This window comes from Anoplopoma fimbria, chromosome 1 (assembly GCF_027596085.1).
Source record: "Anoplopoma fimbria isolate UVic2021 breed Golden Eagle Sablefish chromosome 1, Afim_UVic_2022, whole genome shotgun sequence".
NCBI classification, from domain to species: domain Eukaryota; kingdom Metazoa; phylum Chordata; class Actinopteri; order Perciformes; family Anoplopomatidae; genus Anoplopoma; species Anoplopoma fimbria.
The window spans coordinates 25,983,003-25,998,893 of NC_072449.1; the positions used below are offsets into that span (position 1 = coordinate 25,983,003).

Below are 15,891 nucleotides of genomic sequence, written 5' to 3' on the forward strand. Positions count from 1 at the left end.
TATATATACTATACTATATATATACTATATCAAGTTATGAGCCGTTTCTCATCAGCGTTACAGAATAAAAACAGTATTTCCTGCATTAAAAAAACAGTAGAAATACACAAGTGAAAGCTCCACAGAAGTGATGAGTTACTGTGAACTGATGACATCATTGAGTGCAGTCCTCCTCCTCCTCCTCCACCTCCTCCTCCTCCTCCACCACAGACTGCTGCTGAGCTGCTGAGGATACACAGCCAGAGGAATAATGCCCTGCCAAGCAGCGGCTTTGCCCATTTGATGAGGTGACCTATGCATACCAAGTAGTTATAAGTCCGGGGATCTCCCCGTGTTTTTGGTAAGTGGAAACTCTCTCCAGACTTGCCTCTCAGGCCGGACTTGCATTGCTCTCTGCTACATCTGATGGTGCCAAAATGGCTAGAGTCACACGGTAGCTGCTTGCTGCTAGCTTCGCCCTGACGGCAGTCTACTCAGACTGCAAATGAAGCATGAAATGGATGAAATGTAGCCTCTGTGTGTGCAGAAATGCTGCAATGTTACTTTCCATTACAGAATAAGACAGAAAGGGTCGAAGAAGGAAATGCGACACAGGGAGCAATTTATATGCATTTTTTTTTTTTTTTTTTTTTTTTTATTGTATCCAGGTTGGCATCCAATGCATTATGTTGTCTTGCAAGCAACAGCTTCTCTCTTTTTTTTTTTTTCTTTTACAACGACATATTTAGTTTTCACGCCCTGTTTGCTGGGATGGGATCAGATGTAACACTGCAGAGGATTCTAGAACCGGAGCTTGTTGTGTTGTGTGTTCAGACAGGAGAAAGAGGGATCCGTCAGCTTCACATCTGTGTTAATGTTTCAGAGGATTCGCTCATTATCCATTATCCAGCAAAACTACAATGTGCACATATATCACATGATGTCAAAATGGGAGTAAAGCAGCAGAGAAGTGAAATAGGAACATTTTATTGTTGTAATTATGTACTGTTCTCAAAGTCTGGTCAGTGTTCAAGTCTTTCATGATGGCGCATCGATTACAAAATACAATTTAATAAAATATGTTGGCCTATTTGTTGTATGAGTAGCATTATCAACCATTTTATGGAACTGAGATTTGATGAATAGACACGATTGTTTTAAGAAAATGGACATTTATTTGTATCATACTGTTCCCAGTGTTGTCAGTCTATTTGTGCAAATGAGCTAGTTCTGAATTGATCTTTAAACACTGAAGATACGACCCAAGGCATATATTACTCACAATTCCTTTGAGTTGTGTTAAGGGAGGTTAGTTAGGTCAGATGTCAGCTGGGCATTCTGGCCTTTACACAAATTTCACAACAGTTTGGTAGTTTCCTCAGCGTCTTCACTGTCTGTCTTTAGTACTTTTCAGAATCTGCTAGAGACAAATGTCATGGCTTTGGTCAAATGCAGTGATTTAATGTTAAATGTATTTACTTATTATTGCTTTGTTCCTTTATTTTTCACAGTTTGAGCATGAGCATGGAAGATTATGACTACCTGTTCAAAATAGTTCTGATAGGAAATGCTGGAGTTGGGAAGACATGTCTTGTCCGGCGCTTTACTCAGGTTTGTATCAATCTGTGCTTCTGAGTTTGGAGTTATTGAAATACAGAGAATTCGAGTATCCGAAACAAAAGTATTTCTGTTTTTGTTTCAGGGCCTTTTCCCACCTGGACAAGGGGCTACAATCGGAGTAGATTTCATGATTAAAACCGTGGAAATCAAAGGGGAGAAGGTCAAGGTACACAAAGTTTTGAAATTTGTTTTTAAAATGTTTAATCAGATGCCCTAATGTTTTGTTATAATTTTGATGAGAAGTTGCTAATTCCATGTATTATATTTTCCAGCTGCAGATATGGGACACAGCTGGACAGGAGAGATTTCGCTCCATTACTCAGAGTTATTACCGTAGTGCCAACGCCCTTATTCTTACGTATGACATTACCTGTGAGGACTCCTTCAGGTGCCTTCCCGAGTGGCTGAGGGAGATTGAGCAGTATGCCAACAACCAGGTGGTGACTATATTAGTCGGTAAGAAGCTTTGCTTTGCACTTAAATAACCGATGGACCTCTTTTATCATCAGGCTCATTGTTCATTTTGAGAACACTGAATAATAGTGTGCGCTATATTTTACTGGAACTGGCCTTGTTTTTCGGAGCCCACGTAAATGGGAGTGTGAGTGAGCAGTTTCTGAATAGATTTGCCAAAGTCAAAGCCAGTTTTGTTAACATACATGTTATTTCTCCTCTCAGGAAAGAGATCTGGAACAAAAAGTTAACATATACTGTCTTTGTTTTTATTCATCCCACACATGCATGCCCACTCGAACTACTCCATTTCCGTCTCTCTCATCCAAACACACAACTGCTAAGAAAGACAGTCTGTGTCGTGATGCAAGAAGCCACATTCTTACTTGTTTGTGTATTGACAGATGAATGTCATATGTCTTACAGGTAATAAAATCGATCTGGCAGAGAAGAGAGAGGTTCTCCGACAGAGGGCGGAAGACTTCGCTGAGTCTCAGAGCATGCTGTATCTGGAGACCTCGGCTAAAGAGTCCGACAATGTTGAGAAACTTTTCCTCGACCTGGCCTGCGAACTCATTCGCGAGGCCAAGCAGAACAAGCTGGATAACAATGACACTGCCCCGATGCCCGGTGAGGGTAAAACCATCAGTTACTTGACCTGCTGCAACCTCAATTAGAGACAGCTCAAACTTATGGCCATCTTAACTCTGTAGCCATTGAGTGTAGAGGGCAGATGGTCGAGCCCCGATGCCTCCGTCCCTCTAAAATGGCACAAAGCCACTTCTTAGTCCAGCCATTTCTAGTCCCATGCCTTTTTAAAGCTGTACAAGGGAGTTAGTCAACTTTAGTTTGGCCTTCCAGAAACAAGCATTTTAGATGCTGCCAGTATTGAGAACTTTGTCCTCAATGCAACAGGATGTAAAGTATGTCTGCCTAATGCATCCAGGGATCCGAGTAGGGCTCCACTTTGTCCTCTTCATGGGGAAATGGCCGAATTTTCCTGTTTGGGCTTTAAGATTCATTTTCATTAAGCATCAGTATTCACCAGCAGTGTTACTTGAGTAAAAAGTTCTACCAGGTATTTTGTTACAGATTCCGCAGAGCTGACAACAAGTGTCATGATCACTGGAGTTTATCAGTAAATGATATCTATACGTTTACATACAGTACATTTTTAGATTACCAAGTCTGATCCAGTTGCAAATTTTTTTTTTTGCAACCTTACCCTAAAATCTGTTGCACAATCAGTTATTCCCACTAAGTAATTTGCTCTTAACATTGCATACAACTTTATCAGCCTTTCATGATCTCATTTCTGTGTGATTACACAGGTCATTACAAACTGTGAAGTATTTGTTCAGAATAGAAGAATTTTACTTGCTGCTAAAATATGTTTTTGTGTCAGATCCCATAAACTGAAACACACATATAAATACTAAATTGAAACATTGTTCTGTGACGCCATTTTTTTAATTATTTTGCCGTATACTTGCAGTGCTTGCGATTAGTCGGTTGATATAGTATGAAGCAGTTGGAAAGGCCTCAGATATTGTCAGTCATCAGTAGAAATTATTAACAGTTTAATCAATTCATTTTTGTATTTGACTGTCAGCTGTTGTTTTTATCCATAGACGTAAATATTTCTGCCTTTGTTGCTGCCTAGCCATGAAATTGTATCACTTCTTATTTGTTTGAAGGGGTATGTTCATGTAGTTTCGTATATGACTTGTTGTACTTCATATGCTTTTATTGTGAAATTCCTTGATTGTCCAGCATGTTTTGCCATAATTTCTAGTGTCTAACTTTTTCTTTCATATATTTGCCATAACTGTAATGTACTGTATTGCACAATGCCATATACTGCACACTTATTATTTTTATTGTAACATTTTGTCTTTTTTGTTGTACAGACTTGTAGTACTTCTTGGCACTTTGCTTTTATACGTTTTATTTTCAGTAATCCCTTTGTACAACGGGCGAGCATTTTGTTTTGCCTTTTACCTTAGATTTAACAGCAGTGACCTATTGTTAATCCCTTGCATCTTCTTGTCAACACAATATGGGAAATACAAAAGAAAACACTACTGGGATTCTGTGCTTCTTTTCCTTTGTGTACAAAATAATTCCTAAAAAAAAAGAATACATGGCCACTAGAGGGCAGCAAACACACGTGGTTTTAAATACACCGATCAACATAAAGGTGGAACATACACTTTGATATAGAACAATATAGATCAGCACATCATGTAACACTACATTCACCAGAAGAGTAAGTTTGTTAGCATGACTTGATACATTTAATATTGCAGTAATTCACTGAGAGCAGCTGCAACGTTTAATATATATATATATATATATATATATATATATATATTTTTTTATATATATATATATATATTTATATATATATATATATATATATATATATATATATATATATATATATATATAATATATATATATTTTATATATATATATATATATAATATATTTATATATATATATATATACATATATATTTATTTATATATATATACATATATTTATATATATATATATATATATATATATATATATATATATTTATCATTCAGGTAATATAAATTAAATTTTAAAATGCATGTTAAGTCATTTGTTTAACCTGATACCTAAAAAAAAAAAAAATCTAATAAACACACTAGTTGCTTACTTACACGTTTTTTAAAAGTTCCGGTATATACTTTCAAAACAAGAGAATAGCATCAATGTCGGGTTGATTCTGCTGGTTTAGCATCAACAACGTGGACACATGGAGCTTCAAACTCCCATCAACCCTTGCGAGATTTACTGTAGGAACCATCTGCGTTCTGCTTGCTAACACACTGCCAGCCGGCTACAGATACATCAAAGTTGTCCAAAATGTTGTGAAGACATTGAACCCGATGCTTCCTGTTCCTAAATATAGGTCACATGCTGGATTTGCTGACAGGCTAAGTCTCACTTCCTTTACTTTGTACGGGACAGGTCTCCTCTGGATCACGAGATCCTGCTATCATGTGCTGAAGACCAGTCTGCTGTGATCCGGGTCTGACAGCAGCAGAGATGAGGTCTGGGGTCGGGAGAGCTGCAGCTACCTGCCTCCTAACGCTCTGCCTCGGCTGTTTACATGTGATCGCCCTCAAATCACAGCTGTTCACCAGGGTTGGTGGGTCATCCTGCTCCACTGAGACCCCCATCAGCTATGAAACGTTTTATTTTGACCAGAAGGTGAGTTTTGAAAATTCATTCATTCTCTAGAATCTATTTGAAGTTATTTGTTTTTATGAAAACTATATTTGCAGTGGTGTTTTACACTGGATTCTTCCTCCTTTACTTGTTTCTGTTTCACTTCACTTTTAACATGTTTGGTGGACTGAATTTAGTGGTGTAGAAAAAAAGTAATGATTCAAATGAATAAATACAATCCCCAATAAAATAAAACAGTTAATATGATCATACTGGTGTAATACTATCATTATATATATTTTTTTCTGAAAATGAAATTGATTGTATCATTTGATGATATACTGGCTCGTTATAGTTTGCTCACATTTTTATTTCGTACATTGGACTCATCGTTTGCTGTTGACTAATATCTAACACTTGCTCTTTCTAAAAATGTTAATGCACTTATTCCGTAGAAGTTGTGCCTTTGTTGTGTCTGCAGACAATAGGTGTTTCCTGTAGTGAAGGGAACACTATCACAATTGGTTCTGTTCCTGCCAGCAGAACTGTAACTATCCCTCCTGGCTTACTGCCTAAAAAGGTCTCCGGGGCCCAGTGAATGTGTAACCCTTTATCTAATGGGGGGTTTCAGAGATCTTCATTCAAGCCTTTACATTTTCCATTTGCTGTTACTTCATGGAGAATCAGATTGCATGTTGATGGTATGTAACACAGCGTGTCACTTAGTGACTTGTGAACCTGACTCATACCCACAGTCACAAGACTGTTCATGTGTCTAAATGACTCTGTTGTTCCTGCAATCAGGGATGCTGTGAAAGGTAAACTCATCTTAACTCACATTTAAAGACTGAACATGTTTAGTCAAACCTCATAGTCACGCTATCTGTCTGTATTTACCTTCTAACTTTCAACTCTGTTGGACATTTAGGCCTGTTTCCCTGCAACATGGACATTGGACAGCTTTGCAAGCACTTTCCAAGATCTATACATGTAGCTACTGAAAAAACAATCCAGTCCATAAGAAAGTAAATACAAACAATCCCTGATGCTGTTTCAACCACCGTCTAGAGGATTAAAAAACAGGTTAGAATAATACACCGATTATTTTAAAGCTTCTATTACCAAAGCACAGAATATCGAGTTTTTAGAGCTTCAGTGATTTGTTGATAATTGATTAATCATTCAAGTCAGTTTGATGGTTCACGATGGTTGTCAAATGAGAGGATTTGCTGATTTTGATTCTGTCAACTTTGGCTCCAGGAAATTGTAAAAACTATTTTCTGATGTTGTATAGACCAGGCGTTTGGTTTCATTTAGTAATTGAAAAGGAAAATTGTTGTTAGCTGCAGTCCTGAGCATAATATTAACAAACTGCTGATAATGTGTATACACAAGCCAGAATTTAGCTTATGGGACAATGCTCCACACCTGGTCCAGCCCACGACATCCTGCCCAATCAGCCACGCTGACAAGAAGATAAAGAGCGTTTCCTCCCTCCTGACGTCCATTGTCTTGTCTGATGTGCTTTCTTTGGCAATCAACAACAAATTATATGCTTCTTCTCGACAAGTACACCAAATAAAATCCCTGTTATCCACTTTGCAGTTGCAGGAGCAAGTCTGCTGTTTTTGTTTTGTTTTTTGTTACAAAAGAATCATCAATCATGCTGCCTTTTTCTACTCTCACTGTGGGACGAGCTGCTGTGTGGAGAGCACCAAGTGATCTAGAAGAGGAAATCCTCCTGACTGCATTTTGCCTCCAGACAATGAATGGAAGTGTCCTTTAGCATCCTCCCAATTAACTGTTGTAGTTTACTGGAGCTTGCGCCTTGCTCGTTTCCCCTCATGTCTTCATTTGCTAGACTGTAACACAACAGACACAGACTCTTCTCCTGTTGAATAGTCAAAGTTCTGGTCCAGTGGACGTCCAGTACGCGAGTTGAATTTTAATTGGAACAAAGTGCTGCCTGCAGTAACCACATGGTGGCACTACTCATCAGGGTGTGGATCTGTTATGAAACCCGTCTCGTGGGTTTTGTGATGTGCATACTGAGTAAGTGCAAATGTACTCACCGGGGGGGAGGGGCTTAATGTATTCAGCCACTTTAGTTTGGCATTTAGATCATTATTCAAAGGAATATATCTGTTTGCATTGCAACAGAATTTTTGCTTTCAATAAAAGTGTTTCACTCCCAAAATCTACCATTTCAAAAGCCTGTTAAGAGTAAAAAAATAACGGATAACACGAAATGAAAACATCATTTAAAAAAACTTTTTTAATGACATACAACAACTTAAATGTTCAGGAAATTCTAACGTTACTCTTGGATAACCGACACCACTGAAACCTATTTCGCTGCCAAACTGCCAAACTTTTCTTTTAAACTGTCTCATGGTCCCCTCACACTTAAAAGCATTGCCAAGCGCTAAGGAGTCGAGGCTTGAATGAACACATTGAGGCCTCAGAATCTTTTTGGTGTCACTGGCTCATAAAATTGCTGCCTCCTTTGTGTCCACTGAGGAGGGAAGTGAGCGAGGAGGAGGGGGGTGGGGAATAAAATAAAACAAAAACATTTTGTGTTAAGTGTTGGTGCTGTTTCAAGGGGTTGTACAACTCGGCGGCCTCATGGGGCCGTCGTCTCTGTGAAGTTGTTGGTTTCTCTCTGCTTTTGTTTCATAAAGAATACAGAAAAAAAATGTTGAAAGGGGAAGATTCCCCCAGAATCCCTGAGTTTGGATGAAAGGATATCTCTGAGCTCATCTAAAGTGGAACTAATGCGGCATCCCTCAAACTGGCCCAAACATATTTTAATACAAATTGGGGCTAATTACTCCAGAATCCAACCTCGGCACTGTCATTTCACAAGTTGGCACAGGGCCAAGTAGCCACTGATCCCATCCAACTCAGGGCACTTTATGTGCGCTGGACTGAAACCTGGTAGATTTTAACATCAGTAAATTATTGCCACATTGGGTTTTCTGTCAACGATTGAGGCCGACGCACAAGATACTTTTCAATTTTGACCTTTAGATATTGTTGATCAGTTTGCGTAGAGTACACACATTTAAGATTATGCACTAATTTCAATGTTTTATGTGTCACAGATTGATCATTTCGGTTTCCTAGAGGATGGCACCTTCAAGCAGAGATACCTTGTGGCCAACAAACACTGGCAGAAGCCCGGAGGACCCGTTCTGTTCTACACCGGCAATGAAGGAGACATCACCTGGTTCTGCAACAACACTGTGAATATCCCACCTGTGACCTTGTATTTATGCCGCACATAATCCGCACTCTTAATTCAGCACCTGTCATTGTTTACTCCGTAGGGCTTCATGTGGGAAATTGCTGAGGAGTTGGGTGCCATGCTGGTTTTTGCAGAACATCGTTACTATGGAGAGTCCCTGCCATTTGGACAAGACTCTTACAGTGTAAGTGAAGATGCATTTACACTCTGAGTACAGCTAAATCTGATTCAAATCTGCTTTAATATGTTTGATTACATGTTTTGCTCCTTTTCTGGGTCAGTAAGAAATGAATAGTACTTACAAAATCATGCCATATATATTTATTACAAAAGAGTGTGTGTTTCACTTCCAGTGCCAGTAAATCATTTTACGTGTATGTATGTTTTTCTTATTTTTACAACGATACTTGTAACCTGCTTCCAGGACAACAAGCACCTGAACTACCTGACCTCGGAGCAAGCCCTGGCAGATTTCGCAGTGCTGATTCAGAACCTGAAGAGCACTTTACCTGGAGCTCAACACAGCCCTGTCATCGCTGTCGGAGGTTCCTATGGAGGGATGCTCGCCGCCTGGTTCAGGATGAAATACCCAAATATAGTTGTTGGGTAAGACATTAGTGTAGGTCTGGGGGCCTTTAGGTTGGTGTCCCCCAAAGATTTAGCGAGCATGTTTGCAGGTGTTTAGCTCCAATCAGTCCCAAAAGGTAAAGCAAAGGTGCTCCTTGCTCAAAGGCATGGCAGAAGTATGAGACTTTAGATTTCTTCAATTCCTTTGTACATGTTACACAAATGATGTAAAGATTACCTAGTATAATGGATGTGCAGCTTGTGTCATTTTGAGGGAAAATAAGTGGAAATGCTTTTGTTTCTTATTTTATTTCAGAGCTCTGGCAGCATCTGCACCAATATGGCAGTTTACCGATATAGTGCCATGTGGAGACTTCTACAAAATAGTCACACAGGACTTTGCCAGGAGCGGGTATAACTGTGATGCAAACATCAGAAAGTCTTGGAAGGCCATTAACAATGTCTCTTCCACTGGTAAGTCCTACAGACCAGATGGGTTGATTTATCCTATCAGACATATTGTAGGGAATATGACTAATTTGAATCATTCAGAATGATACATTAACCATGTTTTATCTTATATATGAGGAAGCCTCCTCTATTTTAAGAGTTTATGCACGTTTGTCCATATCGTCTACATTTGTGGGTTTGATTCATTGTCTGCTAAAGCCTGAATCCAGACAGCTGTTCCTAAAACTTGTTATATAAAGTGGGTATAAAGTCTGGAGCCTCTCCACAGCACAGAGAACAGATTGTTATGTGTGGATCCATAAAATTTACAACCTGCATAACTCAGACTACCTCGGTCCTCTAGTGTTCAGCTCAGATCAGAATAAGAGAGTTTGCCCATAGGATCCCCTGGTACATTTTACATTTTCACATTCCTAAACTGTAGGAATAAGCTTTATTGCATTGCCTGGTAGTTTTTTATTCTTGTCACACCATTATAGTGGTAATAGTGCACCAATAAAAAGGTTAACACCACTTTTTAGCAAAGCGCCCCTTTTAATAAAGTGTAATTAATGGCTTGGTGTGTTATTAAATCATGTTCCAATGTTTTACATAACAGGTATTAGCTATTAATAAGAATGACCTTCAGGTTGTCAGGTTAGAGAAAATATTCACCCAACATAACACTTTAGAATTACTTAATACATTAACTTAATAAGGTAAAAAGATAAAGAAAGTTTCACATAGAAGAGGATAGTCATCAACCTGGCAACCACAAAGGTGCTCATATTAATGGCTTATAACTGTTCTATAAAGCACCAGTAAATGAAGAACATAAAATAGTAAAGCCATTTGCCACAGCTTATTAATTCACTATAAAGGGTGCCTTATTAGAAAGTGGTAGTAATATCTATCCCACTGCTTTCATCAAATGTTTTCAAAATTAAGTTTGATAATATCCCGAACAGGATGTCAAAACCAAGAGAATAAATTATCCACGTGCTGTAAGTGATGTGTAATAATGATGTAATCAGTTGTGTAGAGAAAATATGACTCCACTCAGAGGTCAAGCATTTGTTGGAGCCAGGGCACACAGAAGCTGCATTGAGACTTCACAGCAATCTTAAAGAGTACCATCACATTACAGTACTAGTATACAAGTACTGTAATAGCTTGGTATTTGTCATTATCAGCCAAAATACAATTACACATTGAAACCATCTGGGTGATGGTACTTTTTAGCCCATCACTGTGACCCAGAAGCTTCACATAGATGGATGATAGTCGTTAACTTGAGTGTATGTTGGCTGTTTCCTGGTTGCATCTGTCCCAAAACTTAGAGATTCTGAGTACTGAGTGTTTCAATTTATAATGAGAAAGAAGATGTTATAGTCAGAGAACCAATCAGAGAGCCGGCCACCATTGTTTGTCACCACGCTTGTCTAAAAAGACGAGACATGATACCGACGTTTTCCGTGCATAAATTAAATGAGTAATTGCTTCTTAACTTCGAGCACCCTGTCACGTTAACAATCATAACATAATGTTTCTTTTACAAGAATTTTGCAGCTAAACCTATCATGAGGTTCTGATATCATACCTGTGAAGACCCATGGGAGCTGTAGTCGTTTAATCATTTTGTGCTCTCTTTTGACAAGCTTCTGGTCTTCAGTGGCTGTCAGAAGAATTCAGTCTATGCACCCCTCTGAAAAACGAGAACGATGCTTTCGGCTTCAAGAGCTGGCTTCAGGAGACTTGGGTGAATCTGGCTATGGTGGACTACCCCTACGAAGCTAATTTTCTGCAGCCACTTCCTCGCTGGCCGATCCAGGTACAAATGTTCACTAGTAAAATAGTAGTATCTGAGATTCAGAAAAGTATTTGGCATCAAAAAATGATCCAATAAAATGTTTAGCTCAAATGTATTTACTGTCAAAGGTTTTTACATTATTGGTACATAACATTTTGTTTGCCTTTGGTTAAGCGCCTGCTTTGGCCTGACAGCCTGTCCTTAATTGAAGTGAATGTTTGATTCAGCCGATTGTGTCACAAGTGTTTGTTGTGGTCTTCCAAGCTTTTGTTGACAACAGCTGTCAATTAACTTCATCAATATTCATAAGGATCTCATTTCTTTTAGATTTTAAGTATTCTTTAGATGAGCAGTTACAAGTAAGCCACCGTTCCTTTCTTTCTCTGGTACCAATGGTCCTTTCATTTGCACACTCCCTCAGATCTCTGAGGTGTTCCTCTTGGGACGCTCACATGGCACTACAGAAAGAGGACATTTGCCCAGAGCAGCTCATGAGGCCGTTAAAACAAAAGTCCCCCACTCTTGATTCAATGAGACTGTAACAAATACTTCACTAGACACTTGTGAAATTGAAAAAATTATCGCATAACGTGCCAAAATTCCAAAAAATACATATGATGTGGCAAATTGTTTAAACTCTCCCCATTACAAAACGTCCTTTGTTTTCATTTTAAAGAGCTTGGGACAGTATAGCATCTGTTTGGCTGCGGCTGATTGACTTGGATGCAGTGTATTCTACCAGTCACCTTGACATGCCACGTGCATAAACCAAGCGCTGCTATTGACCCCCAACTCTCTATTCGGTGATTCAACACCCCTCCGAGCACCCAGTACAGCAGACTCGCTTTAAAACATTTACCAGTGTGATACATTTTTTTTGTCTGCTTATTTATTTATCATTAAGGCAGTGAATAGATTCAGGAGCGTCACGTCAGTGGAAATAAACACTAAATGGTCATTATGAGTTTTTTGGCTCCTTGCCTTTAATGTATGCGACCCCTATGGGTGGTTTAAGCGGTTTAGGCAGTGGGTGCAAAGAGGAGCTTTTTTAATGACAAAGCTAATGTGATTATCTGAGTGAGTGTGAGAACGGGGTATTGAGGGCTTAGAGGAGGGAAATCTGTTGGCAGAGATGAATGTATAAGCCTAATCCTATCTGAAAAGTAAGGAGAAGATGCTTTGGAGCAATTGCAGTGTTTTTTTTTGTTTTTTTTCACGGTATAAATCTTTGGTTGGACATGTCTGTGGCCCTCCTCATCCATCGACCACCAACTCCTCCCCAACCCGCAGACAAAAGCCTTAGTAACAGACTCCACACTAGCGCAGCTCCCCTCCAACCTCAGGACAAGAAAGCCCGGTTTGTCTGCCTCACAAAGAGTGCAGAACAACAGCGACAGCCAACTCCGCTGCTGCAACCATAACAACACACAGTGATTTTAAACAGAGGCTGAAACTCAAATATTTATCATCCACGCTATTAATTCTGAGAAATCAACCGTGGTCAAACGGAATAGTGTTTAGGAGAGCAACATTTAGATCATTTAGATCATTGACTATAAGTGCGCTTTTTCCACCCCGTGCCAAGATTACAGCGATAAATTCAAGTTCATTCCAGGGAATTTCACATGCAAATCAGGCGCCACCACTTTCTATGTGGAAAAACACTTTATGGGCCACAAGAAAGCAAACTTCAGTCTTGTAAACAACTCGGATATAAGGAAATTAGATATTTGTATTTTTCACTTTAGTGCGATTTAAAAAGGAAATGCATGAACCTGTTAATGGCTTCAACAGCTTGCCTTAACTGTAATGTAAGCACAAACTTCATTTTTTTATATTTTGTGTTATACTTTTCAAGGTGGTGTGCAAGTATCTGGCTTTCGATGCCGCTGTGTCCGACTACCAGCTGCTGCACGGCATCTCCCAAGCAGCTAAGGTCTACTACAACTACACCGGAGGCTCCTCCTGCCTCAACACATCTCAGACGGCAACCGGCAGCCTGGGCCTCCTCGGCTGGTTTTACCAGGTGCGGTGACACGGAGCGTGTCATGCTGAATAAAAATCGCAGCAAACGTGTGTCAGTCGGCAGCTTTACCTGTCACGATGAATACCTGTTCAATCCTTCATCCTCAGGCCTGCACAGAGATGGTGATGCCCATGTGCACAGACGGCGTCCAGGACATGTTTGAACCTGAGGAGTGGAACTTCAAGGCCTTCTCTGACGAGTGCAACGCCATGTTTGGGGTCAGGCCGCGAGAGGACTGGGCAGGCGTGGTCTACGGGGGGAAAGACATCGCCTCGCACAGCAACATCATCTTCAGGTAAACGGGGCTTGTAAAATGCCAGGGTGAGGCAGAAGGTTCTCTGTGTTTTCTGGGTTTGTCTAGTGCCATTTAAAGATTTAGACTGGCTTTTATGCAGACTAATAAAGAGTAGCAACAGGAGGTAGACAGAAGTATGAATCCAATGTGGCTCAATCATAAACACTTATTCTGTTGAATACCAGTTTGGCACCTTTGTCAAACTATAAAAAGCTTTTATAATATGTGAGTTTTCAAAGATAAATTATTACAATAAATTGTCATAACATATCTCGAATATTAAAGACGGCACAAAAAAAAAGGACCAGCAGCCCATGTAGGAGGTTGACAGATACTGACACACAACCTGTGTGGACCCACGTTTGTAGCAGTGTTGCTTTAGTCAGTTAGAATAAAAGTATTTTATTATTTTATTATTGTTTTTTTCCCTCTTAAATCCGTATTTATGTCCGTTGCCTTATATTTATTGGATAGTTCTGGTGGTAAAAGTTGCTTTAATGAATAATGAGGGATTTTACTCTTTTCACTTAATACTTTGTACAAAAAATTCTACAAAAAGGCACTAATGATGCTACATGTAAAATACCTTAAACGAACCCCCTTATATGTGGCACACAAGTGTCTGATCGACGCCTCTGCTGTTGCATTTCAGTAACGGAGGACTCGACCCGTGGTCATCCGGTGGAGTGACCTCCAACATAACAGATTCTCTGGTTTCGGTTGTGATCCCTGACGGAGCCCATCACTTGGACCTCCGCTACAGCAATGAGCATGACCCACCTTCAGTCCGCGCAGCCCGGGCGTTAGAGGTGATGTACTTTCGAGAGTGGATCAAGCAGGCTAAAGAGACACCCCAAACCCCTTAGTCCCTAAAAAGCAGTACAATGTCACCCGACCCAGTTCGCCTAGCTTTAATTTACGTGAGAGTATTTCACAAGGTGCTCCTTGCATCAGTCTGCCAAAGTTTGTGCCCTTTTTTTATTAATGTGTGGACAATTCTTTTTTTTACAATTGAATGATGACGTTTTTATTTAAAAATTGCAACACAACTGATCTTAATAACAAAGTCATTAATCACGTGTTTTTTAATCATAAGTGTTTTTTAATCATAAGTGTTTTTTAGACTTAAATTTTCTTTGGCCTAATGAGACAGAATCCATTTATTTATGCCAAACTATACTTTTCCAAGGGCTTAGATAGGCACTCCATTATGAGAAATACAAGAGATCGACTTGTCACTTTCTTTGTCAATATATGTAATCACATTATTGTCATCGAAAGACTGAATCATCTTCATTTGTGTAAGTAATGTTAGCCAAAAACCCATTAAGGCCTCTCTGCCTAGAAGCTTGTATTTTGTTGTTGTCAGTCAATGGTACAATCAGGGATATGTTTAGTTATTACCATCTTCAATTTCAATTTTGTCTATAGCTTCCTCATTACAATTTGACACCCCATAGTCTTGTCGATTAGCCATTGTTGTCACTCAGGTGTATTTCTTCTTTCAAAGTAAACCTTTAATCTGATTTTTTTTACTCTCTAAGAAGTCTCAGGAGAAAAGTTTGGCACCAAATGTAAAAAGAAATAAAAAAAATGTAAGTTTTTTTTATATGTTCTGCACAGGGTGTAATATTAAACTTGACGTGTTGTTGTTCACAGTGCCTTCGTTGTTCTTTGAGTTTTCTATTTATGTCTTATACCACCTTTATTTAATATGCTGTCATTCCCAAGAAACAAGTCTCACGGTGAAACCGATTAAAAAGCTACTGATGATTTTGTCATATAATCTTTCTAATTGTCTTTTGATCATATAAGGATGTACTGTTGCTCTGTCAAGCCCACTCTTTGTCATGTCTTAGAGAGAATGGGGCTTTCAAGTTACTTCCACCTAGCAGGAACAATTGCATGGGCCTGAGATTTAATAAAAACCCAATCGGAGGAGGCCAATAAAGTCAGTGGTGGGAGATTATTGCAGCTCCGCCTGCTGACCTCTCCCCTGTGGACCAACCTGTGGGATTCCCCCTGACACGCATTCATTCACAGGCTGCCATTAAAGCTCTAAATTGCGGCACCAAGGCAGCTCATAGACCAGAGTTTGTTCCCCCCTGCTAGTAATATTATTAATACAACTCCTGGGGTGCCAGAGAGGTTGAGGAGGGTTGATGGAAGGTTAAGAGTGAACCGGGAATCGACAGGGACCAAGAAGCCTTTTGTAGTTCACCATGAGGCCGTTTCTTTTT

At 39.4% G+C, this 15,891-nt stretch overlaps 2 protein-coding genes across 3 annotated transcripts; both read left to right on the plus strand.

Moving 5' to 3' along the window:
• The first annotated feature begins 213 nt into the window (after nucleotides 1-213).
• Nucleotides 214-4,135, plus strand: rab30 (RAB30, member RAS oncogene family). Of its 2 annotated transcripts, none has more exons than XM_054605354.1 (5): nucleotides 214-340; nucleotides 1,491-1,590; nucleotides 1,682-1,765; nucleotides 1,872-2,055; nucleotides 2,479-4,135. In XM_054605354.1, the coding sequence occupies exons 2-5, from the start codon at nucleotides 1,498-1,500 to the stop codon at nucleotides 2,727-2,729; spliced, it is 612 nt and encodes a 203-aa protein (XP_054461329.1). In that variant the 5' UTR covers nucleotides 214-340; nucleotides 1,491-1,497; the 3' UTR covers nucleotides 2,730-4,135. The 2 variants fall into 2 exon arrangements, with proteins under 2 accessions (XP_054461329.1, XP_054461328.1); XM_054605353.1 differs by having other exon boundaries at nucleotides 214-287.
• A 710-nt stretch (nucleotides 4,136-4,845) lies between these two features.
• prcp (prolylcarboxypeptidase (angiotensinase C)) lies at nucleotides 4,846-15,891 on the plus strand. Its single transcript, XM_054605352.1, has 9 exons — nucleotides 4,846-5,298; nucleotides 8,361-8,501; nucleotides 8,586-8,687; nucleotides 8,928-9,109; nucleotides 9,387-9,544; nucleotides 11,179-11,351; nucleotides 13,189-13,356; nucleotides 13,464-13,651; nucleotides 14,304-15,891. Exons 1-9 carry the CDS (start codon nucleotides 5,134-5,136, stop codon nucleotides 14,515-14,517), a joined length of 1,491 nt encoding a protein of 496 aa, XP_054461327.1. The 5' UTR covers nucleotides 4,846-5,133; the 3' UTR covers nucleotides 14,518-15,891.